The sequence below is a fragment of the Manis pentadactyla genome, chromosome 13 (genome assembly GCF_030020395.1).
Source record: "Manis pentadactyla isolate mManPen7 chromosome 13, mManPen7.hap1, whole genome shotgun sequence".
NCBI classification, from domain to species: Eukaryota; Metazoa; Chordata; class Mammalia; order Pholidota; family Manidae; genus Manis; species Manis pentadactyla.
The window spans coordinates 5,152,555-5,179,375 of record NC_080031.1 but is presented as its reverse complement, the minus strand read 5'-3'; the positions used below and the strand labels follow the sequence as shown (position 1 = coordinate 5,179,375).

The window sequence follows — 26,821 nt, the reverse complement described above, 5'->3', positions numbered from 1 at the left end:
TTGATGTCTGTCTGCATATGCGAGCTGTCATATGAAAGGGAGGGGTTGTGGTTTTTACCATCAAGCAACCATTCATCTCTGAGCTGTACCCCAGCGAGACCCTGCACAGAGGCAGTGGCGCTCTGGAGCCAGCTCATGGGCAAGAGCTGACTGCTGAACTTTTAGGAATTTTACAAGCCCATCGTTAAACTGTTGGTAGCTTGAAATAGGCCATGGTGGGAGTATTTATGTAAATTGCTAGCTTCACCAGCGTAACATTTCTCAAGAACTATGAAGAATAGTCCTTAAGAATTGTTGAACAAGCATTCAAAAACTTTTCAAATAATTCAGGGGAAGTTCCAAAAAACAAGTATGCCCATGTTTAGGTCTAGCCAGTCCAGCCAAGGCTGAAGGCATATACCCTCACAGCACTTATTTTGAAGGGGTGACTTAAAAGCAAAAGCTACCTTGACGTAAAGAAGCCTTGAGTTCTTATCTAGGATGTCCAGGTCACCCAAGGGATTCTCTGGGGGAATAAGATGCTACCTGGATTCTGGAGATGCTGGTATCACATGGTCAGAGGAAATCAACATGTCTAGGTGGTGAGTTGGGGGTCTGGGAAGAATTATCTTTGGAAGCAGGGATTGGGTAATTGCCTGGCTATGCACCTCTGGTTCAAGAAAAAAAATAAGAGAGGTTGCAAAATGTTTTGTGTTAATCTTAAATGTATCGTGTTTTATTTGCACGAGGCTGATTTCTTGCTCAGCAAATGTTTGCCTGTTGCCCTTCAAGAGCCTGCTCTCGGAGAGCTTGTAATCTAAAAGGGCAGATGACACCTGCAGAAGTCTGGGATAGGAGGGTCTCTCCTCCATGAGTTGAATTTGCTACCTTTTTAAAATGAAAATATAAATAACAACGGGTAATGGGCCAGATGAGTGAAAGGAAAACCTGGATTCAGAGGTTCCTGTTTGCGTCTCTGCAGCCACTTGAGAACGCACGCTTTTGGTTTGCGCTGAGCCTGACCTAGAGCTGCAAGGAGTCTCTCCAGTCAGCCCCGGGCGCTGCTTGCTGTGGTGAGTTCAGTGCTTCTTGGGAGCTCCTCATCTCGGGTAAGCAATTGCTTCGTGTTTCTTAAGCCGTGATTTGAACGTTTCTCTTTCTCTGGTTCTGAAGGTTTAATTTCCTGGCAGTCCTTCTGGATGGTGAGGCCACAATCGCAGACCTCTCAACCTCTGCAGGGGCACGTGAGGCAGTCTGGGAGGGTGCCAGTGTCCTTTCTGTAGAGTAGAAATTCTGCTAGGTCCTCAGAGAAAAGAGGAAGAAGATGTGCTCTTAGTGAAAGAGTAAGTGGAGTGATGATAAGGCTGTAGCTTTGAAGTTGCCTGAAGCTTTAGGTAGAGCCTCTGACTAGCTGTCCTTGAACTCATGTTGGAACTCTCCCTTCACTGTGTCTCTTCTCCCAATCCTAGGCAGGCTGACCTCTAACCTCTAAGAAGTCAGGACCTGAGCCTCTCCAGAGAGCTAGGCTGTTGTCCATACTTTTCACATGGCCCTGGTCTCACGAGAGACTGATGTAGGACAGTTTACGTACAATCTGGTGTGAAGGAGGGAACAGGAATAAAATACTTCCAAGACCTCTTTCAAGTAGAGGGTTGACCAATGTTACCTAGACTGTTTTGCAAGGAGCCACCTAACCCACCAGCCTGCATTAAATGGTCTTGGAAGGAAAAATGGGGACTCATTTTAAGAGGTTCATGCCTCAGGGCAGTTCATAGACTCATATACCTACAAATATCTGAAGCCCCCTCCCCCGAGGTCCACAGCCAGCTAGCTGTGAGTTGAGGGGACTTCGCACCACGGGTGGTGCGGCTGCGTAGGTGAGGGAAGGCTGCGTGGCTGGCTGGCTGCACAGTGGTTGGTGGTCCTTACCAGGCGCAAACACTGGGACAAAAGACAGTATTTTGCCCTGTAATATTGTAACATTTAGGGGGTCATTTTCACATCCTGGGCACTACTCTCATTGTCATGAGTCTCTTTTCTGAAGATTTTTTTTTCTGTCCTAATTGTGCCAAGGATAACAATTCCTCTACACCATTAATAATAGGAAAGGTGGTGATGACAGTTACAACTCCCCAGGATTGAGAAAAGATATTTGCCAGGAATTATATTATGAAAGAGCCATGGGTTCAAGTCAAAACATTTGGTCAACATATGAGATAACTTCCTATGTGGAATCACCTCGAGAACATCTGAGAGATAAGTCAGTATCTGGGGAAGGAGGCAACAGTAAAGTTGGGAATTTAAGTTTAGTCTGTTATTATCATGCTGCTCAAGGTACATCTGAATGCCTTGGTTGGGTTTTTAAAGACTAGATTCATATATGTATATATACACATATACATATGTACAATACATATATATACACACATACATGTATATATATTACACACACATATAAAATACTGAATTATATATCTAAGCACTATATCTATAAATACAGTATGTGCACATGTGTGTGTATATATATATGAGATGGGAATTTCTGAATATTTGCCAGCAGACTAGGAAAATGAAACTTGACAAGCGCCTACTCACCCTGTTGGGTGTTAAGAGCTCATTTGGCAGGTGGTTACCGGACTGTCACCCTGGGCTCACTGGGGGCTGGCACTGGGCATAAGTGGTGCCTAGGCTCCGAGCTTGACCTTGTGGAGCTTGTTGTCTTGGGGGATGAAGGTGGAGAATGGGACTTTACTCAAACAAGCACATACAAAAATAGATCATTAGAAATTGTGACAAATGCCCTAAAGGAAAGGTAAATAATTCTGTTAAACCTGGTGGCTAGTAGCCCGGCCTGGGAAGAGGGGCTCAGGAGAGGTTTCCCTGAGGAAATTACATTTCACTTGAGATCTAAAAGATGAATAGGAGTTAGGTAGGTGAAGTGGGTGGGAAGAGCATTCGTTGGAGGGGGGTGGGTGGGCAGATTAATCTTGTTTTGATAAGTGCAGTTCACAGGCGCTTTTCTGTACAACATGAATTGCTTTCATAGTACAGTGTAGTAAGGAGAAAGGCTGGGTTCCCAAATGCCTGGGCTTGAATCCTGGCTCTGCCACTGGTTATGTGCTATTAGGCAAGCCACTTCACCAGTCTCTGCCTCAGTTCCCTCACCTGTAAAACCTCGTAGGCTTATGAGGCTTAAGTAGGTTGATGTGTGAAGCACTCAGACAGTCCCTGGCATATAACCTTCTCTAGTTTATTGCCTATCACCTGCTGATTTCTGGTGGGTGATGTATTAACTAAGGGGAAAATGTCTGATCCTTTAATGTTAAGGATGAGGTCCAGGGCGATCAAGTGATTTTTGAACAATCAAAGAATTAGTTGTCAGTAGAAGGTCTGGCTGGGAAGATAATTAAAAAAAAATTCAATCCAATGCTTTGTCTGTTAAATCTTTGCTTCTCATTCAGAGTTCTGACAGTGCAGTTGCGTACTTAGAACTGAAAATGTGTATCTTCCATTTATCAGATTGCACATTTCCTAGAATTTGTTTGAAAATAGTTTGGGTGTGGCACTGAGTGACCACAGTTTGGTGACTACATTCAGAGGCTTTTTGGGGTCACAGTTTTCCTCTTAGAATAGAGTGGTGCTCTTGAAGGATATCGAAGTTGATTTTGATTTAATGGTCATAAGGGGAGCCATCGGCGCTATTCAGCAGCGGCCAGGGACTGTACCGGGCTGTAGCGCAGGCCGGGACACTCACAAACAGGGCATGTGTGGCCCTGCCTGGAGAATGTCAACTGAATGGGACTTGGGGCTAGACATATAAATCAGTTATTACTCCTCCATGCAAATGGTTTGCTCATTTGGGGAATATACAAGAGCTGTCTGCTGGGCAAAAGAGGGGGCACAGTCAGCTCCCCGGGGAAGAATTCATCTAGAATGTGACAGGGACCTCAGATGTCCCAGAGAAGAGGAATTAAAGTTATGGCAGGCTGTAGTGGAAGCCCTTTATCATGCCCAGCCATGTATATGTGGGGTGAGGTGGGCATCCCGGAGCAGGAATGGGGTTGTGGCTATCTTGAGAGAGATCTGTGGTTTCATTAGATGCACTTATGTTTGGGGAAACAATGTGGCTTTTGGTATATCTGAGTCAGTGTGATCATTATCTGCGTTGTTGTGAGATTAAAAAATTGAAACTTGAAAGTTTCCAGTTCGTTCTGATTCATCATTTGCCATTCTTATGAAGGTAGACATTCAGAGCACAAAATCTCCCCTGAAGGTGTAAACTCTATTTCCTATCTGACTTTTAGGTTAGAAAAAAAAAGGATCTATGTGATAATGTTTCCTCTTTTTCAAAGCAATGGTATCTACATTATCATACGTGATCCTTGCATTATTATCCCTATGTTATAGGCAAGGAAGCTGAGGTTCAGAAGGCCAACTGCCTTCTCTGCATAAGTGGGACCTAGGGTGGGAACTGCTTGAACAGGTGGACCCTGATTTTCCAGGTGGAGGATTTTGTTGATTGGAATACAGTTAAGGAATCTCTTAGGTAATCATTTTTTTTTACAAATTAAAATGGCCACCATATGGGCAGAACTGGGTAGGGTGCTAGGATGTTAATGCAAAGATGTTTCCTCCTAGCAGGTTCCGAGGTGGAATTCCTCCAATGGCAGGATGTTTGGGGTGCCAGGATCATGGCTGAGACCAGCCACAGTCGTAGGTAGGAACCCAGGTCTGGTTGAATTGGAAGTCCTTGGAGTTAGGGTTCTTCTGTTTCATTTAGAAAATCGTAGGATGCTGTGCAGAACAGCGAATCCTTTCCTGGGAGCTGGTGCGTGCGGTGAAATTAATACAACAGAGATAAGACAGATGTTTAAAAAATACTTTTGCCCATGCTCAGCCCGATCCTCATTCTCCCCATGGGGCCCTGCCTAAAAAAGCAGAAAAGAAAGAAAAAGAAAACAGCTCATCCTGGGCTTCTTTGTGTCACAGAGCTTGGTGACTCCTATAACTGAGTTTAAAATTTTCTCCTTATTTGTGTATCTCCTTTCCCACATGTCCTGAACGTACTTCCTATGTTTAAAAGTGCTAATGTTCATTAGTTGGAGAGAGACCTAAAAACACCAGGCTGAGTATCCTGTAGCTTTTTTGTTTATGTGAAACTCTTAGGTTGTAGAATGTCTAGGGTTGTCATCTCCAGGGTATCCTGACATGATTTGCTTTTTTTCCCCTGCAAACAACAAGTTTCACCTAATCTTCTCTTACAGCCGATCGAAGGCAGCCCCCAAGTGACTCCAAACACCACTCTACTTTGGTTCATCATAGACTTACTAGAATCTGCTATCTTCCCACTCATTCATTTGCTGCTTTTTCCCCCATATGCAAACAGTATGTGAGTGGGGATCTTGTCTTTCTCATTCAAAACTGCATCCCAGTCCTCACATGGAGGCTGGTCCACAGAGCCACTCACTATTGGTTTGTTAATAATGAACTTATCCTGACATTGTCTTCTGATTTTTTTCTCCAGATTGAAAAGTCAAGAGCAGCATGTTTTCCCCACTGAAACTCGTGCTAGTGCCAGTGTTACTGGGTAAGTAGAAGCCAAGGGAACCAAGGAGGGTATTTGATTTCTTGTAAGTCCCAGGCATTTTCAACAGCCAATTTTGTATACTTTCATTTCCCCTTGGTTTATTGCAAATGGAAACCTGAATCTGGAACTTCATAGTTTTGCTGAACCAGCTGTGTTAGAAGCAGGTAATAGACTCTTTCTTGGAAAGCCGAGCCTTCCTTCTGTTTCTCTTAGAAAGGAAATGCCTCTGAGTCCTGACTGGGTGTTTGAGGACCCTCCTGTGTGACACAAAGGACGTTTCTCCCTGGCATCACTGTGCTTACAGTTGTTACCTTTAACACTGCAGCTAGTCTCACATCAGGATGAAATTACCAAAGAGGGTCCCAGAATCCCTGTAATTGTTTTCATGCTTTAGCCACTGGCACCTCGTAGTTCCTCAAATGCACTGGGCTCCTTTCACGATTTCAGGTGGTTTCTTTTTGCCTGGAACCTTCTCTCCCCATCTTACCCTAGGAAGCCTGCCTGAGGCTTCCAGGCCTTCGGGTTCCCCTTAAGCAATACTTCCTTCCTGTGGCTGCCACCACGGACCAGGCTGGAATCTCCAGTTCATACAGAACCTAAGTGCTCAGGGCTGCTTCCTGCTGCTCATTCCACTTCCTTCTTTTTTATCCATTTGGCCCCCTTGCCATTCTCTTTATACCGTGGACATAACTCTGTAAGAAGACAAATTGGAGCTTTTGCTCTCATAGCCTTTTGCTTGTCACTTTATCCTTAGTGTTTTCACTGTGCATGGGGACCTAAACACTGACTCATCAAAGTACACAGAGAATCGCCTTTGCTCCAATGCCAGGGAACAGAGCGTGTACAGGCAGGCAGGCAGACCGTCACACATGTACGCACGCACATGCACACACATGCACACACACACACGCACACACACACACACGCGCGCAGTGTCTTAGAGAACATTTTTTTCATGGAAGCGGGGTTATAATGATCTCGGAGGGTATTTAGACATTTCCCCAGAGCTCTGTGAAGCAGCTCGAGGGGTTTGCCCTTCCACCTGGAGAGTCAGCCATGCAACCCCAGATGCAGATGCTGGGTGGCCTCGGGGGCTTTGTATTCCTTCCTGCAGAGGTTTTCCTCCTCTGTACAAAGCTTCACTTTCTTCAGCCGTTTCTCTACAAAGGTTACCTGTCAGGTGGGAGCTTCTCTTCGCTTCAGTTGCGGCTCTTGCTTTCTAACAAATCTTCATTTGATTTGACATTCAGCATGCTTAATATTAAATTAGCTTCTTAGACCTTTAACCACACATGAAGTTGTTCAGTTCTTCCTTATAGGAAAATTCCAAATCATTTTTGGAGCTAATTTTGATTTCTTTCAAAATAATTCCCTCCAAAGGGTTCGGGGGTCAGGTTTTCTTTTATGCTCTCCCCCGCTGGGTGTGCCTGCTGCTGGGCAGGAAGTTAACTCTCTTGTCTCAGGGCAGCAGCTTGGATGAAAAGACTGGCACAGTTTCTGTTTATTCCCATTCATGTTCACTTGGCTCTTCTTTGATATTAACTGGCCAGCATCTTAAAGTCTTTCTTGATGTTGGTGTTTCTTGGCATAGAGCATATCTTATGAAAACAGAAATATCCACGTAATGGTGTTTTCTTTTAGTGAAAAGAGAAGTTACTTGAGCGACATATAGATAATGGAGTGGTCTCGTGTATGCAAACATCTAGAGGCTGAAAAGCCAGGGCTGATGGTGGAAGTGGAGGGCGGGAGGTAGGGAGAAGGCAAACACAAAGGAAATTCAAGGGGAGAGCGGTGCTCTGTGTCGGCTGAGTTGCAAGGACCGGCACTACAGCCTGCAAATGCAGAGATAAGCTTTCGTAAGGGAACGAAAGGGAAAAGGGAAGGAAGCAAAAATACCTGTGTTTGGTTTTTCAAATAGAGAACTCGTGGGAAACTGAGAGAAAGAGGCATCCCATTTCCTCTTTATGGGTCTCTGCATTCATGACCCAAAAGAGGGACTTCAGGGTTTCTCTTCTTTCTTTGCAAGGAGATCGGGGAAAGGAATGCTGGGAAAGGGGAAGGCGCGAGCTAGGATTTCCGTTGTACAAAGCAGGACCCTCTGGCTTAAGCCAAATGGGTGACTAGAGGGTGGTTCTCCTATCACCCTTGGGGATGCCCTGCTGGCTTGAGGGAGGGGCCCCAAGTACCTTGTCCATGCGCGCCCATCGGGGAGGGGAGACGTATGGCTCTTGATGATCAGTACTGATCCTTGTTGTCGGGGGTGTCTGTCTAAATGATGTCTCTCCTTGCTTTTGACATCTATAGGTTACTTCTTGGGCCCGAATGACTTGACTGTCTCCTCCCTTGAGCTAACAGTGCACGTGGGTGATTCAGCCCTGATGGGATGTGTTTTCCAGAGCACAGAAGAGAAGCGTGTGACCAAGGTAGACTGGATGTTCTCAGGAGAGCATGTCAAGGTAAGAGGGCGGGGACGTCTCCGTGCAGGGGGAGCCCCTGGCCGGCGGCATCGGGCTGGTGTGGGGAGAGGGAGAATCCGGTCATCAGGGGCCAAGAGCTAGCGCTGCGAGAGTCTGGGCCCCGGAGCTCTGTCGGAAGTGGGCCTCGTCCTGGCTCTGCTGCCTGGCTGTGTAATCAGCTGGGCAAGTTACTCAACCTCTGTGACCTTCACCTTCCCCATCTGTGAGGATGAAGGTCATTATGATAAGGGGGATGCTTAACTTTCGGGTGCCTGAGAAGCTAAGGGCAGATATGCACATAAAGTTCCTTCTGTTTCATTTCTCTCTTTCTGCCGTTTGCAGACTAGTAGCATAGGTGGGTGGGGAGTGGGAGAAGGGTGACAGAATGTTGGTCTAGACAGAGGAGTTTGTGGCCTAGGCAGGAGACTGATGTCGCAGTTATCTCTTTTGGGGGCGGGGCCGGGGTTGGGTGGGGAGCAGATTCTTGGGGCATTCCGCAGCTCTGTTCATGTGCTGGGGAATCCGCTCCTTCTCCTTCAGGGCTGCTTCAAGTGTTAGGATCGCAGGTGCAGCCTAGCTGGGTGAGGGTCTTTCATGGGTGCTCTCTGGGGTAGAAACCAGTGTATTAAGCCTCATTCTGTGAAGATATTTGTATGTCAGGATCATCTGTGAAATATGCCCTGTGTAATGTATTACTAACAATAAGGTCCCAACGTTTGCAAATGAAATACTCTTTTTATAGCTCAGAGTTTTTTACTTCTGTAATGCTACTCTCACTCAAATTTTTAGTACTACTTATTATTATGAGAGAGACAGATCCATGGTGTAAGTAGAAATAAGAATTCCCCAGGGCTCCCCTCCCAGCCTGTAAAGCATTTCCTACTGATGACCCCTTCCCATGCCTTACAATGTACTGCCTGGAGGAGGGTAGAGAGGCGAGGCATTACGGCCAACAGACTGAGAAGTCTTGCTGCCAGTCTGTGGAAAGCATCATGCCTCTAATGCCATCTGATCTGGAGGGCGTGGCAGAAAAACAGGGTGAAGATGGGAGATGGCTCAAAAGTTGTGAGTGTGAGTCCCCAGCGTGGGTGTTACGTTTTATCTTCAGTGTAAGAGATGAAAATGTGTGGACTGCATTTCACCATTTGTATTTGTATAAAATGAGCCACAAAGCCTTGTGCGGGTGCAAGGATTGCCTGGCGTGATGTTATCCTCATTAACGGGGTACCCACTGGTTTTTGATCATGGTGATGATGGGGACTCTGCTGCCTGCACAGACCAGGGTCTCTGGAGTCCAGACTCCCAGGTCTGGCGCCGGGGATCTTAGATTTCTTCATGTTGTGTGCCCTCCAGGATGATTATGTGCTATACTATTACGCCAACCTCAGCGTGCCTGTGGGACGCTTCCAGAACCGTGCGCACTTGGTGGGGGACGTCGCACACAAGGACGGTTCTCTCCTGCTCCAAGATGTGCAAGAGGCTGACCAGGGAACCTACACGTGCGCGATGCGCCTTGAAAGGGAGAGCCTTGTGTTTCAGAAGGCCGTGGTGCTGTACGTGCTGCCCGAGGGGCCCAAAGGTGCGTGACTGCCTACTCAGACGAGGGCACTGGGGCATGAGGTTTGGTGTGCAAGAGGGAAGGGAACTGACTGGGTGAGCAATGCTGGCCTTTGGGCTAGGGGCTTACCGCAGAGCAAGTCCTCAAAAAGTGCTCTTCACGTAACAGCAGAGACGATAAGTGTGTTATTACTTGAAACATAAAGGCATTCTTGTGAAATGCTGTGGAGCAAGCATTGTTCTCTTCATTTTGCAGATGAAGTAACTGAGGCCCAGAGAGGCTACACGACGTATGCTTAGTAAACGCACGTTCGGTATTGAACCCTGACACGTCTGACAAAAAGCCTGTTGTTTTTATTGCACCCTGACACTTCCCATCTGGTATCCACATTGGTGCCTGTCTGTATTTTATAGGTCCTATGTTAAGTGTTCTGGGGAATACAGAAGAAGTGAGCAGATCTCTCGAACTTCTTTGAACCTCATTTTCCCATCTGGCAATGGAGGGGGAGGCTTCAGTGACTGGTTTTAAAACTGTGCTCTTCAGTACCCTTAAGGTCCAAGGAACGGGGAGGCTGCACAGGGGGTGAGAACAGGGCGCGGGGTTGACGGAGGAGCTAGTTGGCACGAGCTCCTTAGGGGCACCCTGTCCTCTGTGGTGGCACCCCTCACACACGTTCAGTTGTGTCTTCCCTCTCACCTGGGTCTGCGTTCTTTGTCCTCTGACCGCCCCCGGGCACAGTGCGGACACAGAGTCAGCAATCAATAAATGTTTGTTGAATGAACGAAATTCTTGTATTAGCATCCCTCACTTGAATCTGGTTTCTAAAAAATGGAGTTGTAGAAGGAATTGCAGAAGCTGGCCTCCAGCCTGTCTCAATTTTTCCTACTTTGTTTTCAATTGGCATTTTTTTTTCTTTTGATTCCAAAGCTATGTTTCTTTTGAACAAGGAAATGAATCAGCTGCCTGTGTTCTCCAAGGATTATCTCTGGGCTCCCCCTTTCTGCTTTGTCCCAGGGTGCCATGCCCGAACACTCATCCATACACACACAGCCTGCCACAACGGACAGCTTTTCCTGCCTAAAAGAGACGTGGAGGGCATGAACTGAAAGGAGCCAGTTATAGAGTTGAATAATCCGTGGAAAAGGCCAGAACAATTTTAGGGGTGGTCAGATACTTCCCCAGTAGCCAGGGGAGCAACTTATATTTATTTTTCCCTGCAGCTAGAGGGGGACTAGATCCAACTCCTAAAAATTTGCCTCGTGGCTAGCAGGCAGTTGTCCAGCTTGCCTGATGGAGGTTGTTTTCTCCCGTGTAAGAACTCTCTGTGCAGCTCTCTATAATTTTCTCTACAGAGTTTACACTTAAGTTTATAATTTTTCTATGACCACCTCAATTCCTTTTTTCATAGTTCTTATTTTAAGTACTATAGACAATATGCTCACAACTAAAAATAAAATTAACTGTGGCTCTAGAACCAGCCATCCTTCCACTTACGAGAGGTGGTACTGTACGTGAGTGAGAGAGCTTACGCTTTGTTTTCACAGAGGCCTGGGTTCGAGTGCTGGCGCTACCTTTTACTGGCCATGTGGCCTTGGGCTCCTTCACTCACTTCCTCTGTAAAATGGCAGAGTCCTACTGCATATCTCAAAATATTGGACTGACTGTCTGTTCTTTTGCATACAAGGTGTCTAACATGTGCCTGGTACATCGAAAGGATCAGAATGTTCAGTTATTATTCTGCATTTAAAAAATAGAGTTCAGTTCTTCATGTACTAGTGGATTTAGAGGAGTTTCTTTCCCTACTGGTATTCTTTGGAGTGAATCTGTATTACTTTCAAAATTATTCCCTCCACAGAGTTTCCAGTTCATAATATTTCCTTTTGCTTTCCTCTCTTTGTGCATCTATCCTGCCGGGCAGGAAGTTAGTGTTCTCCCAGGGAGGCGATTGGGATGAAAAGGTCGCCTTATGCACAGTGTTTATTCTCTCATGAGCTTTGCTTAATGTTCTTTTGAAGGAACCCTGTCCAGTTAAGACCTAGGCGTGTGTTGCCCTAAATACCAGGCTTCTTGTCATTTCTTAACTGACTCTGTGCTTGGTCTGCGTAGAGCATCACTGAAGATCAGGGACATCTTTCTGACTGTTTTCCTTTTCAGGGACCTTGTGAAGTGACTTATGCAGTAGACATGTAATGGGGTCAGACACTTACCCAAATAAACAGAAGGAAGAACGTAGGAGTTGGAAGCTCAGAAGCAGTTCGGGAAGGGGGATCAGTTGTGGGTGGGGGTGGGGGTGGGGGCTGGGATTGAAACAGGAAGAAAAGTCAAGAGGAAAGCTATCTTTTGTGTTGGTCTAATTAGCAAGGAGTCCTGTGACCTGTACTATAGCCAGAACTGTCTTGAGCAAGTCCTAAGGCAATTTGTAAAAAAAATAAAACGAGTTGAAGAAAGTCCCCCGTGATTCAGTTTTTCAGCTCAGAGAGCCAGTGCGTTATATAGAAGAACAAAAGATATATAACTTTCCACTTCCTGTTGATGTTGAGCAGATGTGGGCATCCACGTCGTTATCAGAAAGTGGGGGCTTTCACGATGTTCCGTACTTCGGTATAAACTTGAAGTTAAACTTTCAGTATAAATATGAATTGGGGCTCTTGGGACACATTCTGGAAAAGGGGAAGGAGAGGAGACTTAAAGGGAGCCAGAAAGTGTTTGTTGCAGTATAAAGACCAAGACCTCTTAGACGTCAGGCGTGTGGGTAGCTAGAACGCATTCGTATTCTCTACCCTCGGGTGTCGTGTTGGTTTGCGTGCGAGGCCTCCGAGTATGTTGTCCAACACAGGGGCCTCTGTGGAGGAAATGTGTACGGTACTTGGAGGTGACATTCATTTTACTGCTGACCGTCCTTGGTAAACATTCTCTCTTCTAGAAGTGTTCTGGCCTTTGTAGATTATATCTTGGGTCTGACGCGATTTGCCATTTTATCCCCAGAGCTCATGGTCCCTGTGGGTGACTCGATTCGGATGGGATGTGTTCTCCAGAGCACTGATGAGAGACGCATGACCAGGGTAGACTGGGTGTTTGCACCAGGAAAGCGCTCCAAGGTAAGGAGGAGCCATCACTGCAGAGTCACAGCCCCAGGCCAGGGGGACTGGCGGAGGGCAGGTGGGGGCTGGCCTCAGGCGCAGGGGGTGGTGGCACAAAAGCTTGGGCTTTGGAGCTTGTCAGGACTGGGCCTCCTGGCTCAGCCACTTGGCTGGGCAAATCCAGCTTCCTGCTGGGAAAGATGACCCTAATGAAGATGATGCTGAAGGAGAGGACGATGATGATGCTACTCAATGTTCAGGGTTGTCAAGATGCATATATGAGGACAGCTTCGCAGTTCAGTTGTAGACTCATGTCAAGTGCCTGTTAGAAATCCAAGTGCAAATGTAGTTGAGGAAAATGTGAAGGTGGACTTCACTTCTTTTTACTGGAGAAGTGCAGAAAGTTGAAAGTCCCATGTTTCCTTCCTCTTTGCTCATCCCTCTCTCGCGATGAACAGCTGTTCATGGTTCCGTGGCATCCTTCACAAGTATACATGCCTGCACACGTGTGTACACGACTTCATGTTATCTAATACTTTCTGATAATGCCTTTGCTGCCTACATACAGGGCCTTATGGGTGCTGAGATGCCCCTCAGCCTCCCCCTTGCCCCCTCTCCCCAGTCCCTGCAATCTTGGATGTTTTACTTTTCCCTTCCAGGAGGAGATTGTGTTACGCTCTTTCCCCAAACTCAGTGTACCTGTGGGGTACGCCCAGAGCTGGGGCCGCTTCCAGAACCGTGTCACCTTGGTGGGGAACACTTCTCGCAATGATGGGTCCATCATGCTCCAAGAAGTGAAGGAGCCTGATGGAGGAAACTACACGTGCAGTATCCACCTGGGGAGCCTGACCTTCAGGAAGACCATCATGTTGCACGTGATCCCGAAAGAGCCCCTAAGTACGTAACATTCAGTTGTTGGGGGGAATGGGATGAGGGACCTCAGAGCTGGTAGGCAGGGCCTAGTAGGAGAGTTCTATGGGAGGACTCCGGTGAGGCCGGAGAGGTTTCCAGGGTGCAAAATTTAAGGACGCTTCCCTCAGAGGCGCTGTGCTTGCACAGCCCTGATAAGCCCAGGGTGAGTACCCATCAGGTACCTGTACTGCCCTGTGAGGCATAACTCCTGAAACTGGGGGCCCGAGGCACCTTGCTTGCCTCACCCTAGTTCTGGCCCTGATGTAGGTCTGGGAAAAAGGAACTAATATTTAGTGAACACCAGCCCTCAGCTGGAAGTCACTCATTGCCAGCGAAATTCACCGATTTAAAGATACAGGAGCTCAGAGATGGACTGGAGTGATGTCCAAAGTAATTTTTATTTACTTGGCTTCAAGGGAGATGCTGTATACTTGTAGGGGAAGGGGAGATGATCCTGAGCTGGTGAGAGACAGCAAAGAACAGAGAGAAAACAAGAAGGGATCAGAACCAAAAATGGGGGGGGCAGTTTCTGATCAAAGGTTCTGTTTTCCAGCAAACACGGCACATTACGGCCAGCGGTGTGTAGGAGAAGAAAGACTCAATTGTGTTTAAGAGAGGTTGATAAGTGAGGTATTAAAGTTAAGCCATAACCCAGTTAGCACTCAGGATGTGGCCTGTGGACTCTGCCTTTCGCTAGGCTCGGGGCTGGCTGTGGTTGGTCGGGGGTGGGGATGGGGTGCTGATGGAACACAGCTCAATACTTCCGCCCAGAAACTTATGTCCAGGCACCTTCTTATTCATAGCAAAGGGTTCCAGCTGGACAGGGAAGCAGCACAGGTGGATTTTTTTCACTCTCAGAAGTCTTATCTCCACTTCACAGGGAAAATAAAAGCCATTCGTGGAAGCTTATTCAACTTCCAAGTCCCCCCAAACGTATCTCCACCTGCTCCTTGTCTCTGCCTGCGCTGTAAGCTCCCTTCGGCCCTGGACTCAGGTGCCAGTCTCTCCTTTCTGAACCTCGCAACAGGGCTCTTGAAGCCCTCTCTTTCCACTGGCTTCTGCTGTTCAGCCTATACTATGCTCAGCTCCTCCTCGTACCTTCTATCCTTGTCTACTTTAGCCCTCATCCTAGGTCTTTCTTTTTCTTAGAGCACCTTCACTGAGCTACAACTCTCATACCACACAATTCACCCACTTCAAGTGTACAACCCAATGGTTATGAATATATTAAGAGTCGGGCAACTTTCAGCGTAATCAGGTATATATTTGTTGGCATAGTCCAGTAGTTTGCTGAAGGGCTATACACAGCGTCTCCTGTCTCATCTCCTACTAACTCCCCAGGGCACTGCATTCTGGCTTTTCTCTCTAGCTCTGCTCTAGCTGGGATCATGGGACTTGAATTGTTCATCCTTAGCTGCCTTTACCACAGCAGTATTGGACACTATATTACCTATATAGTCAATATAGTCTATGTTGGACACAACTTAGGTCTGTCTGTCTAAATCCCACCCAAATATCCCACAAATACTTCCAATGCAACATATTCACACCCACCCCTGTTCACCTGTGCTGGTCCATCCCCCCAGCTAATGCCACCACCATCTACAGTTATCTAACCGGATGCCTCGGAGCAGTACCTGTTCTTCCCTTGCCCAAGACCTCCAGTCTAACAGGTCAACAAGTCCTGTCATTTCTATCGACTTTGAATCTGCCCTCTTTCCAGTCTAGCACCAACAACTTGGTTCTGGATGTCTTCATTGCTGACTTGGCCTGTCGGCCTCTAGCCAGTCCCTGCTTCCATCCCCAGCCCCTGCTCTCATTCCTCAAGCAGCTATCAGAGCCATCTTGCTAAATCACGAATCTGAACATTCTGTTCCAGTGCTGTTTGTACTGTTCCACTGTAATGTTTCAGTGGTTTCTCCATTGCCTACAGAAATACAGACAACCCCTCGTGGGGATAATCAAGGTCCTTCATGACTTAGACCCATCATTTGTCCCGCCTAACTCCCCACCATACCCACAAATGCCTCCTTTGGGCCAGACCTAGGTAAAGCACCATCCTGTTGGGCCTCTAGACCTTGTGCATACGGTCCCCTCTCCTTCACCAGATTGTCTGCCCAACAAACTTAATGTTTCCTTAAGACTTTCAAACTTTAAAACTTTGGCTGACAAATTTTCATCTTCTGCTCCCCATAGAAATTGGTAGCCTTTGTGCTTCTTTGAACACGGTATGGACTTCTATCATAGCGCCTGTAGTGTCTGTGGTTCTCTGTATACATGTTTTTGTGTTGCTCTTCTTGAAGGCTGAGGCTGGGCATTATCCGTCTTTGTATCTTCCGTGCCCAGCAACACCTGGCACCCAGGAGGTGTTCACTGTCTGTGCTGAGAGTGAGTCGAGGATCTGAGTGAAGGGGACCATGTGGGTGGAAGTGTCTCCGATGGCCTTTCTTGGTGTCATGACTGTGGGGCTGAGTGTGGTAGCTTACAGCCTTTTCAGAGACAATCAGGATCCCACAGAAAGATCAGCAGCCTCTAAAATGTTATTTCTCTGTCATCTGGTAAACCACGTTTTACGATAGGATTGTTTATGTAAAAGGAAACCCTGCTGTAGGTGAGGTGCCATTCTTCTTTCCCACCTGCCTTAATCTACATTGAAGGGGCAAGCAGGGGTGTCAGACTGTGGGTCCCCTTGAATGGGGTGCAGTCTGACCTTCTCCCCCCACTTCCTGGCTTAGCTGTGGCTACTTGGTATAGAACGGGTGGGGCTCTCAGCTCTTTTCTGGAATCCTGAAGCCCTGTCATCGCTTTTTTCCTTCCCCAAGCATTGGCGACCCCCGGAGCCCTCAGACCTGAGATCCTGGGCAATAATCAGCTGGTGATCATTGTGGGGATTGTCTGCACCACTGTCCTGCTGCTTTCTGTTCTGATACTGGTCATGAAGAAGACCCACAGGAATAAGAGGTATCGGGCTGCTGCCCTGTCTTGGGCTGGGAGGCTGAGGGGGAAGAGAATTATAGGGCCCTAATGGTGACATTTTCACAGAAGGCCCTATTTGAGAACAGAATCCTCTGTGGTTGTCACATTAGATGTCATCTCTATAGTGACCCCGCCCCCTTGCTGACTGTGCTCCTGAAAGGCCTTGCACACTCCCACACCACCCTCATTAGCTTTGGCATTTTACAAAGATTACCAGCTCTTTTACAAGTGGTGGTCTAAGTGGAGTGTACTTAGAGTATAAATCTTATGCAAGAACTATAACGGTGCCATTCAATGCCTGATAGAAAAGACTTTTGAATTGCCCACAAGGTATGTTTCATATAGAAGCTCAGATCTTGAGGGCTATCAGGGGCTTTATTTAAAGACCACATTCTAATTATGAAAGACAATTTTTGAATGGATACCCTCAGGTCCCAAATTATTTATTGTTGAAATGTGTTTTTAAAGGCTTGAATTTCATCAGTAGTTCTTCCAGTATCTAAGAAATGCCCAGGTGCTCTGACACAGGCACCTGCTCCCAGGTCCATGTCCCTCAGTTTACCCAGTTATTGAATATATAATATGTTCCTAAGGCACCTTGACTGTCTTGTTGAAACAATGTCAATGGAAAAGTGCCCCATCAAGATTAGGTAGAGCTGACTTGTGAGCCCCCCTTCCCCATGGAACATGGACACCACAGAAATCGCTTGCACCAGCTAGGTCTGCACTATCATTCCCTAGGGGCTTTCTGACTTGGTTTTGAACTTTGGTGGCCTCTCTAAGGGTCTCTGCTCTGGGCATGCAGACTCACTGAACCAAGAGTTAGACAGCCTGGGCTCCAGGTCAGCTCACTTCCCCACTTTGACCTCAGTTTTCCTCAAAATGAAGAGTAGCGCTTTCATGACTACTAGTTTACTCTAAAGAAATCATCAGACCGATATGCTGAGGGTTGTGCATAAACATGCTCACTGTAGCATTGGTTATCATTCAGAATTGGGATCATCCTCAGGATCTGTCAGAAAGGTAATCACTTCAGCAGATATACTAAATATATTTTCTGTGAGTGTTCTTACTCTTGCATTGAGAGGGGTTTGGAAAGATAATTCTAAATTACGAATAGTGGTATTTGGGATAAAAGAGAAGGTGGGTCCCATGAGAGTAGGGGGTTTACTGGAACTTCAACTTCCAACTGTCTGTGTATCTGTATTATTTGAGAATTATTTGAGAAAGAATTACTTTACAATGAGAACATACACCTGTAATCAGGAATTACGATAAAAATATTTCCCTTTTGAGCCAAAAAAAATATGGTTCTTTTCTAGCTTTAGAAAAAAATTTTTTTTATAGCTCTACCTTAGGCCAAAATAGAAAACGGAAATATATTCAGTGGCAAATGCAGAGGGCACATGGTCAAGAGGTCAAAGGCCGTGGGCTAGGAAGGGGCCGGAGCCCGCTGCTTGGGGTGTCTGCGGGGACGGTCATGCCGGGCGGCCCCCCGGACGGCCCAGGAGCGCTGTGAACTGGTGTCTCGCTGAGCTTCTGCTGCTCCCTGCCGGCCCAGCCACACCTCCGTAGTCCATGGAGATGATAAAAGCTCATCAGTCCCATAGCCCTTCCCTTGAATGGATGGAAAGATGTTAGAGTGATGATACGGAAGTCAAAGCTGTTGTTCAGCCCAGTCTATCTCCAGAACGCCTTCCTGCTCTCCAGTAAGGAGATGCACTTCTCACATTTCAAGGTGAGCTGGGTTAGCACCAGCTGTAGGCTGACTGGAGAGTTCCTCCCCTGGGGTGTCTCTCCCCAAGCTCTCTGGGGCCTGGATGTATGGTGCCGGCTTGCTAATTCCTCACGCTTTTCATGCCTTGCAGTTCAGTACCTTCCACAGCCCTGGTGAAAAGCCTGGAGAACACAAAGAAGGCTCATCCAGAGGTAAGCAAAGAACTCTATTTTGCTGGCCCAGGCAATGGGGTGAAGAGGACGCTGCCCCCGCACTAGGGTGGTGCCATCGTCATTCTGCTCATCAGTGCCTCGCAGCCTGGCACGGAGCCTGGGCCCAGGAAATCTTCGTCACTGCAGGGAGAGTCCAGGGAGTGGGCCGGTGGGGTGGGCAGAAAGTGCCCCTTTAAGCTCAGCTCTGCCACCTCCCCGAGCCTCAGTTTCCTCATCAGTAAGTAAGGATCAAATTACAGGATGAGATCTGGGTGCCTCATAATCTGTGAGGCCCCGGGTTAAATATAAGGCAGAATCACGGTACATTCTGACGTTCAGTGAAGGAGTTAATGGTTAAGTTTAACTCTGAGGACCTTTAGAAAGAGAACACCAAGAAGGACTTCTCTCTGCTGGTTTGAAAGGGAGCTATAAATAATTGCCCCTAGGGCCTGGGAAGTGGGTTCATTTCCTTGGACTGCTCTTTCTTTCTTTTTTTCAAAAAAACTTTAAAAATTCCTCTTAGAATATGGACTTTTCCCTCTTTGGGGCTGTTTGTGAGTAGGGTTTCTCATGATGCAGTGCAGGGGCCTCCAGAGGCCTCCAAACTGTCCCTGGAGGACATTCCTTCCCCAGTGACATGGATGGGAATCGCAAAGTGCCTCCGACCTAGCAGATGTGAGGCTCTCCGAGGGCTGTCCCTGCAAACCCTCTGAAAGAGATGACGATCAGCTGCTGATTAATACCATCCTGCCATGCCTCTAATTAGAAGGGAATAACCAGGGAGTACAAACAATTTGGCAAGATAAGGATTCCCTGCTGCTGCCTAAATGCCCATCCAAAGACGTTTGTCTTTTGAAGCAGAGAATTTGGTTCTTTAGATGGTGCTCTTTGCTGATGAGTTAGTTTTCTTTTTCTGGAAGAATGAGGACTGAATTATCCTTATGGAGGATCATTCCCTAGCTCTCAGTAACCCTCTGAAACTCCTGGTTTTGGTGATTGACGCCCTATGAATATTATTAGTAGGTGGCCTTTTCTCTGGCATGCAGCATCCACTGATTTTTTAGGAGCAAATGCTTTCACTATTTTCCCCTCTAGAAACACATTTACTCCTCAATAACTACACGGGAGCTGATCGAGGAAGAGGAATCGAGTGGAAAGTCAGAGACCACCTACATGACCATGGTCAGAACGATTCTGGTCCAGCCTGGTGTCCGGAGGAGGGGGAGGGGGCGGAGGCAGGAGGAGGGGGAGGAAGAGGAGGTGGGAGGTGAAGGTGGGGAGGAGGGGCCGGCAAACTCTGGGTGCGGATGTTGGGGGGGCACTGCTTGGGGTGGAGGCTTTCCGAGGAGGGAGGTCTGTCTGAAAAGCTAAAGCTCTGCTGGGCAGAAGAGTAATGCCCAGCTCGCCTCCAGCCCGTCTTGAGTGCTCAGGTCATCACGGGTGGAAATGATGGACTTTAGTGGTGCGAAGAGGCCCGGTCATGGGGTAGGCACGGTGCCTCTGCTTCAGCCGGGCAGCCCTGGCACACACAGCCCAGTAAGGAGGGTGCTGAGATCCCTGGACAAGCATTGCGTTGCAAGGGAGCATTTTTCTTCCTGTCAGAAGGTCCCTTCCAGCTCTTTTATTCTGTGACTTGTTGTACCTTGACGTAATTTAACTGCCAGGAAGGCTTCACGCTGAACTCCATGTAATAATATGGAAGCTGATTCCTTCTTTCTCTTTGCTTAACTCCCCAGGCAAGTAGAAAACGCACCTGGCATGTAGCAGGTAGGGACAGGGACAAAAGGAGAGAGCTGGCAGTGGGCACCATGCTACCTGTAGACTAATTACAGGCCCCCAGGCCACGAAGGGAGCTGGGTCCTGCAGGTTCAGGAGGGCTGGCCTCCTCTGTTTGCGGGGTGATGGCTGTGTTTATTCCTGTCACACCAGCACTGAGGACGCGTGACTCCCAGATGGCCGTGGCAGAGAAAGACTCTGCCAGGAAGTGTGGATCAGATACCTGGTTCCACCACGTGGAACAGTAGCTCTGCTCTGAGGTTGCACTGAGTCATTCCCCGCCCACACACCCCGCCCCTGCACCCTACCCATTGTTGCTGTGTGATGCCACAGGCCTGCCAGGCCTCTTGGAGTCCTGCGGAGCCAGCTGCACTGTGGCTACTGCTGAGTGTGTCCCCAGCTGGGTGACGCCGTCTGCAGAAAGTCTGTGGGGTAGAGATGATGTAGGCGTGGGTGGCTTTCAAAGCCACCTTCTCCATGTTTAGCGCTAGGTGCTTGGATTTAAACTGTGGAAAACAGCACCTCTCTCCTTCTGAAACTGATCCAGTAAAGCGAGTGTGATGAGAGGGCAGGGCCACAAACTCAAAGGCCAGCAGGGGCTGGTCAGGTAACTGTAAAACACTGTGTGCCAAGTCAGACAAGCCTGTGGGTGAATCCTGGCTTGCAGGCCACTTGTTTGGGACCTCAGGGATAGAGGTGTTCTCTGAGAAGGAGCAGGGGTCACAAAGAACCTTTGGTTTTCCCCTTGGCTTGATTAAGTTGACTTAAATGAAGGGTTTGCTGTCCTGTGTCCCCTTTCTGAGTCTGTGCAGCACGGTGGTTAAGATCACGAGCTTTGGAGTTGGACAGACCCAGGCCCAGCCTGACTCTGTGACTTCAAAGCTAGATGATCCTGAGCAGGTAACAGCCTCTGTGAGCCTCCATGTTCTCATCCTTGAAATGGGAATATAGTCCCTACCTCCCTGTGGTGAGGATCCAAGGCGAGAGTGCACGCGAGGCTCAGAAGGGACCAGGTACATGGAAACAGCTCCAAAGGTGATGCTGATTAGGATTCAAATGCTTCTCACACGTGCTATTTTTCTTCCCTCCCCCCCGCAGCACCCAGTCTGGCCTTCTCTGAGGTCAGCACCAAATAACCTCCTTGAAAAAAAGCCACCTGGACGAATGCCAAAAACAGAGCATGAAGGGAAGAAAGGGGAGGCACTTTGTCAGTAGCACGGTGGACGCTGTCCTTGGTGCGCTGAGTCGCGCACCGGCTATATCAGACCCCTTGCCCTCCCAGTCGTCCTCCCGCCCCATTGCTTGGTCAGAGGGCTGAAGATGAAGGTTCAGAGCCTGGCAGGAAGATGGGACAGTTCTGGAGGTGCAGGCTCTGGTGTGGGGCACACGGGTTTGGTCCTTCTGGAGTGGTTGCTGGTGCTGGGGTCCTGGCTGAACTGCCCCAGTGACCCCAAACATCCCATTGGATCAGACCCTCTGCTTGGGTGGTGTTCTTTGTGGATGAGTTACTGGAAAGAATCACAGAAATGAAAATCAGCCGAATGACTTGGACAAATTATCCCCAAATAAATGTGGTTTGTGGAAGGCATCTTGTTTTTGTACCCTGGATGAGGGTCAGGTGAAATCTTGGTGAGGAATTTATAGTCAGGAACGCCACCGAAGTGGCCAGAGGAAAGCCATGCTGTGACTTAACACATTGCGGGCTGGCTTGGGGCCTGGGGAGGTTTTGGGGGTGTATGGGCTGGGAGTGGGGGGTGAAGGGCTAGGATTTAACCCCATGCTTCTTGGTGCTAGTGAGGCTCCATCGGAGGTGGCTCTTTGCCGGGCCTCAGAGGCATCCTGGTTTGGAATCCCTGGGTGGTGCTCCGGAGCTTGGGGGCTCCGGCATCTGTCTTTTTCAAAAGTGGCATTCATGGGCTGTCCAAATGGGCAGCCACTGAATTGACTCTTGGTCTGAAATGTGAGGTTCCTATAATTCTTGGTTCATATTGTAAGATTTAGTAAGGCTTATTTTAAAAAACCTTAGGTTCTGAGTTCCTCCTTCTAGCCTGGGCTTGGCTGGGCTCTCCCCGACTTCCGCAGGCCCTTCCGCATGCTCCGCACCCCATCCTCCCCACGTAGCTGTTCAGGGCGTGAAGCCAGAGGAGGTCTTCTGTGGTTCTTTGATTTCTGATCCAGCCTCAAGTGGAGCTACATTTCTGCAGGCTTCCCCTTAACTCTCCAAACATCACGACCCACTCAGCACACACCCATTATCGCCTGTTTCTCTTGGGTCTCCACTTGGAGGCCTGAAGCCTCTCTTTGTTCTAGTTCAGCCGTGGCTCAGAGTCACGCAGCGTTTGTTTCTTCCCTGCCGGCTCTAAATAAGGAGCTTGTCAGTGGCTTTCAGGATGCATACTGAAGGCAATATCCTGTCCAGGACATACCAGAGAGGGGGACACGTACTGACGTGATAAGTAGAGAGGGGAAGAGGACTCTTTCACATCCTAAGAGTTGATGTGGAAGAAGTGGTTCCATTTCTGGGCTAAGGGGCCCTTTTCTACTTCCTCAGATATTATCGGCATTGGATCAGAACCATCAGGACACAGAGTTAAATGGATGGATGGTGATTTTACATCTGTCGTTCTGGGTGGAAGAAAGTAATTGAGATGAGTGGGAGGCTGGGCCGAGCTGCTTACCCACCCTCTCCTGCGGAGGGAGTTTTGGTTGTGCAAGTGTGGGCAGCCCCTCCAGAGGCTGCCCTGCCGAAGCATGAATTCGGTTCATTCAAAGTGCGGCGTCCATTCTGGGTTCAGCCATTGGAACTGAGGAGGAGGAAGGAGAAGCCCACCTCTGTCCTCTAACCCTGCGTTCCTACAAAGCTTCCTCTTACACACAGGCATGGAAGCCCGCAGCTGACAAATGCTAATTTTGTCTAAAACCAAAACAGCCCTGCAGAGGACCATGGCAAATGTCTGCCTGCTCGCTTGTACCCTTCTCCCAAGGGTGGTTGTTGTCCATTCAATCCGGGAACATGAAGAAGTGGCCCAGGGGATGAGCTTCAAAGTCACACAGGCCTGGCTTAAATCCTGGCTCTGCCTCTTCAATGTTGCCAAAGTTTACTTCAGTTCTTTGAGGCTGCTTCCCCCGCTGTATCAAATGGAGACTCACAGGATTTTTTGTGGGGACTAGAGGAGGCCATTGAGGGACTAGTGCCCGATCTGAGCCCTCCATCCCCTTCCGATATGTTTTTCCCAATTGGATCTGCCTTCTAGTGATTCAGTCCCCATCTTTTGTTGATTTGTATTTCTGTGGGCCGAAGCCCTTCTGCCCCAAACACTGAAGCCCCTCTTCCTGTCCAAAGAAAGAGGAGGCTGAGCTCAGGGAAGGGTTTGGCAGCACTCCGAGGGCTGCTGGAGACACAACAAGCTGGATCTCCTTGTGGTCTGTCCTCCAGCAAGCAGTTTTGTTACTTGAATTTGCAGTATTTCAAGTCCCTAGAACACCAGATGCTCCCATATTCAAAGGTTTCCAGAAGCATACAGGCTTTTGCCAACAGAAAGCAGCCTAAGGGTGGGGTGGGGGTGGGGGACCAGCCATGAATAATGGAGAATCTAGCAGTGTCAGAATTTGACTATGGGAATAATTGCAAAGCGTTCTGCCTGTCCATGGGGACCTGCAGAGTTTATGCCCCTTTCATAAGGCAGCAGCCTTCCTCCAGCCCGTTAGTGTTTTGCTTCTCTTTCCCACACCACTCTTTGTCTCCTCTTGGCTAGTCCTTATGCTTACCTGTCTACACTGGCAATTTACTTGCTAAAACACGAGCTGGGTGTGTGTATGCGTGTGTGTGTCATGCCGCCACTGAAATAGCTGAGTTATTTAGAGTCAAAGAACCTTAGGTTGCAAGTTTTATCCCAACACAGACCAGTTGTCATCTTAAACAAAGTTTCCCAGGAATGCAGACCCTCTGTGCTGGCCAGCTGGTCTGCTGATGTGGTCTGTCTTCCTCAAGGGATGTCAGGCAATCTATCACCACTTCCGTAAACCCAACTCTCGAAACGTATCTGCATAAAAATAAGGGAACTTGGAGTTTTCTCAGAAAGCTAAGACCTTTCTTACTTCACAGATGATGATGGCAGTATTACCTGTCTGAACTGCACGTCCTGGCCTTCTGAGTTTGGGTGCCATCTTATCTACCCACCCACATTCCCCATTTTTTTCATGACCGGAACCCCCTGCTCCTTATAACTTTGTCTTTGCTGCTCTGAGGCTTTGCCCTCTGTGTTCCCCCGTCTGGAGTTCCTTTTCCCTTCCTGCCTGCCCAAATCAACATTTCTTCACAGCCCTTCTTGAGTCCTGCCTGGGTGATCTCCTAGTTCTCACATCTTCCTAGATGTCCCTACACTTGCCAGGTTTTGTCTTCTGATGACCTCTAATTGTTTCGTGGCTGTGAGGCTGTATGTCCTCCCGGAGATCTTGAGTTCTTAGAGATCTTGCTTTAGGTCTTTTCTGTGAGCTTGTTTGCATCTGACCCCATGTGGGGCAATTCCTTGTTGAACGGACTTCCTAGGGAGTGGGGTACCGACCTGGCTCCCAGTCCTGGTTCTGTTGCTGAGTAAGATCAGGCTGATGGAGCTTCCGCCCTTTCCCAGATGTAAAACAGATATGTTCGTTCCCATCTGTTCAGGGGCCGCTAGAGGCCCAGCACTAACTCGGAAGAATAAGACACAATCCCTACTCTTAAAGAGTTAAAGTCTAGTTTGGGGAGGTAAGATGTGTAAACAAAAAGTGAAAATACTCCCCAACTCCTAATAACATGGGACACAAGCAATATCAGGTATGGATGGGTTTTCTATACATGTTTCTCTTTCTAGAATGTGAGTTCTCAAAGGGTGAGCCGTATCTCATTCATTTCTGAGTCTCTAGTTTCTAGCCTACTGTCTGGCGTATATGGGACATTAAGTAGATACTTGAATTTGTTGAACGAGGGAATTGATAAACAATGAGTGAACGTAGTGTCAGGAGCATGATGAGAATAGATACGTAGAAGATGAGGAATGGGTGACTTCAGAAAAGATATCTGAAAAGACTACAAGTTTCCCAAGCAGAAGAGAGAGGACAGGCATTCCTAGAGGAAGAAACTTCAAAGGCAAAGGCACCAAGATGTGAAGGCCTCTGCAGGCTAAGAGAAGCCTCACCTGGTATGGAGTGGCTTGAGAAGGGCGTGGGGCAGAGGAGAGGTGAGTGAAATGAATTCCTACCATGTTATTCCCGAGCTGGTGGCCAGGTGCAGATCACCGGAGGCCAGCGTTGAATCCTAAACTTGTTCTTGCTTAGCAGCCCCTTCTCTCCAGCCACCCAAACCTGGCTTCCTATTGTCCCTTGCTCCTAGGAGGCAAACCTTTTCATAGGATTTGAAGACAATACTTCTCAAACTTTAATGTGCTCAAGCATCATCCAGAGCTCCTGTTAAGAATGCAGATTCTGATTCCTTGGGGCTGAGGTGGGGCCTGGGACTCTGCATTTCTAAGGAGCTCCCAGGTGATGCTGATGATACTGGTCCGGGGACCACACTTTGAGTGGTGAGGCTCTCAGGCAATCTAGGGAGGCTCTCAGTAGCCTCAGCGAGGCCTCCCAGCAGCAAAGAGAAACTACTTTCCTTTGGATCATTTGTGATCCTGCTTCTCCCAGCAGAGTAGGTAATTGAATGTTGTCTAATAACATCTTCAGAGCTAAATGGCATGGCATATAAATGCCAAAAATAGGATTTTACTCCCCAAAGTAGACATTTTTGATATTGGTGTCTTCATTCTGGAAATTACCTCTCGGAGTGTCTGCCTCCCAGGATTTTACTGGCCCCTAGGGAAGGCGTGCTCTTTCGGAGCAAATGGGCGTCAGGAGGCCCATGTGAGCTGTGGGGAGTTTCTGGGGTGGCTCTCCTCCTGCCGGGATACCTCGCCCCTAATGGGGTACCTTCTGACCCTTGGTCCTTGATGGTTGAGTTTGACAAAGGCTATTCTGTTAGAGGTCATGTACCCAGTTTTTCTTAGCCAAAGTTCCAAAATAGAAGCTTCTGGGCCCAGCGTGTGACCAAGTGAGCAAGGTAAGCAGCTTCACCCGCCTCGCAGGCACTCAGCTGCATCAAGGAAAAAGAGGAGGCCGGCTACGTCAAACCAAAACTCTCGGGCTGACCTGTGTCTGCGGCAGCCTGGGAGGCAGAGCTGCAGAATGGGATCCGGCTGGGGCCTGGAGCAGCGCTGGGCCGGCTGGGCTCAGCCCATCTACTCCTCAGGACACACCTGGCAGCCGGGCCACTAGCTGGAGCAGACCTGGGAGGGAGGGTACTTTTTCTTCCCTAGGCTGCCCTCCTCTCCCCTGGTTTTCCCTCCCCTGGACTGTGTGTTCTGTGGACGAGCCAGACTCTCTCTGGTCTAGTGACAGGGGCACTTGGGGGACAGGGTCTGTGCAAGATCCCATCCTGATGACCACCTCTGAGGGGTGGAGAGCAATGGAGGTCTCCTCTCCTCCCCTCTGCCTTAAGGTACTGTCCCCAGAACCTGGCCCGCTTCAGTCCTCCCTGGCCTTGAAC

At 48.3% G+C, this 26,821-nt stretch overlaps 1 protein-coding gene across 5 annotated transcripts; it reads left to right on the top strand.

The window, feature by feature from the left end:
* The first annotated feature begins 132 nt into the window (after nt 1–132).
* On the top strand, nt 133–21,837 carry JAML (junction adhesion molecule like). 5 transcript variants are annotated; one of them, XM_036919895.2, is made up of 10 exons: nt 133–1,052; nt 5,504–5,566; nt 7,871–8,022; nt 9,376–9,601; nt 12,566–12,678; nt 13,320–13,557; nt 16,395–16,533; nt 18,417–18,477; nt 19,573–19,659; nt 21,352–21,837. In XM_036919895.2, the coding sequence occupies exons 2-10, from the start codon at nt 5,524–5,526 to the stop codon at nt 21,466–21,468; spliced, it is 1,176 nt and encodes a 391-aa protein (XP_036775790.2). In that variant the 5' UTR covers nt 133–1,052; nt 5,504–5,523; the 3' UTR covers nt 21,469–21,837. The 5 variants fall into 5 exon arrangements, with proteins under 5 accessions (XP_036775790.2, XP_036775788.2, XP_057347149.1 ...); XM_036919893.2 differs by having other exon boundaries at nt 133–1,088; XM_057491166.1 differs by lacking the exon at nt 133–1,052 and adding an exon at nt 1,135–1,322.
* Nucleotides 21,838–26,821: the final 4,984 nt, after the last annotated feature.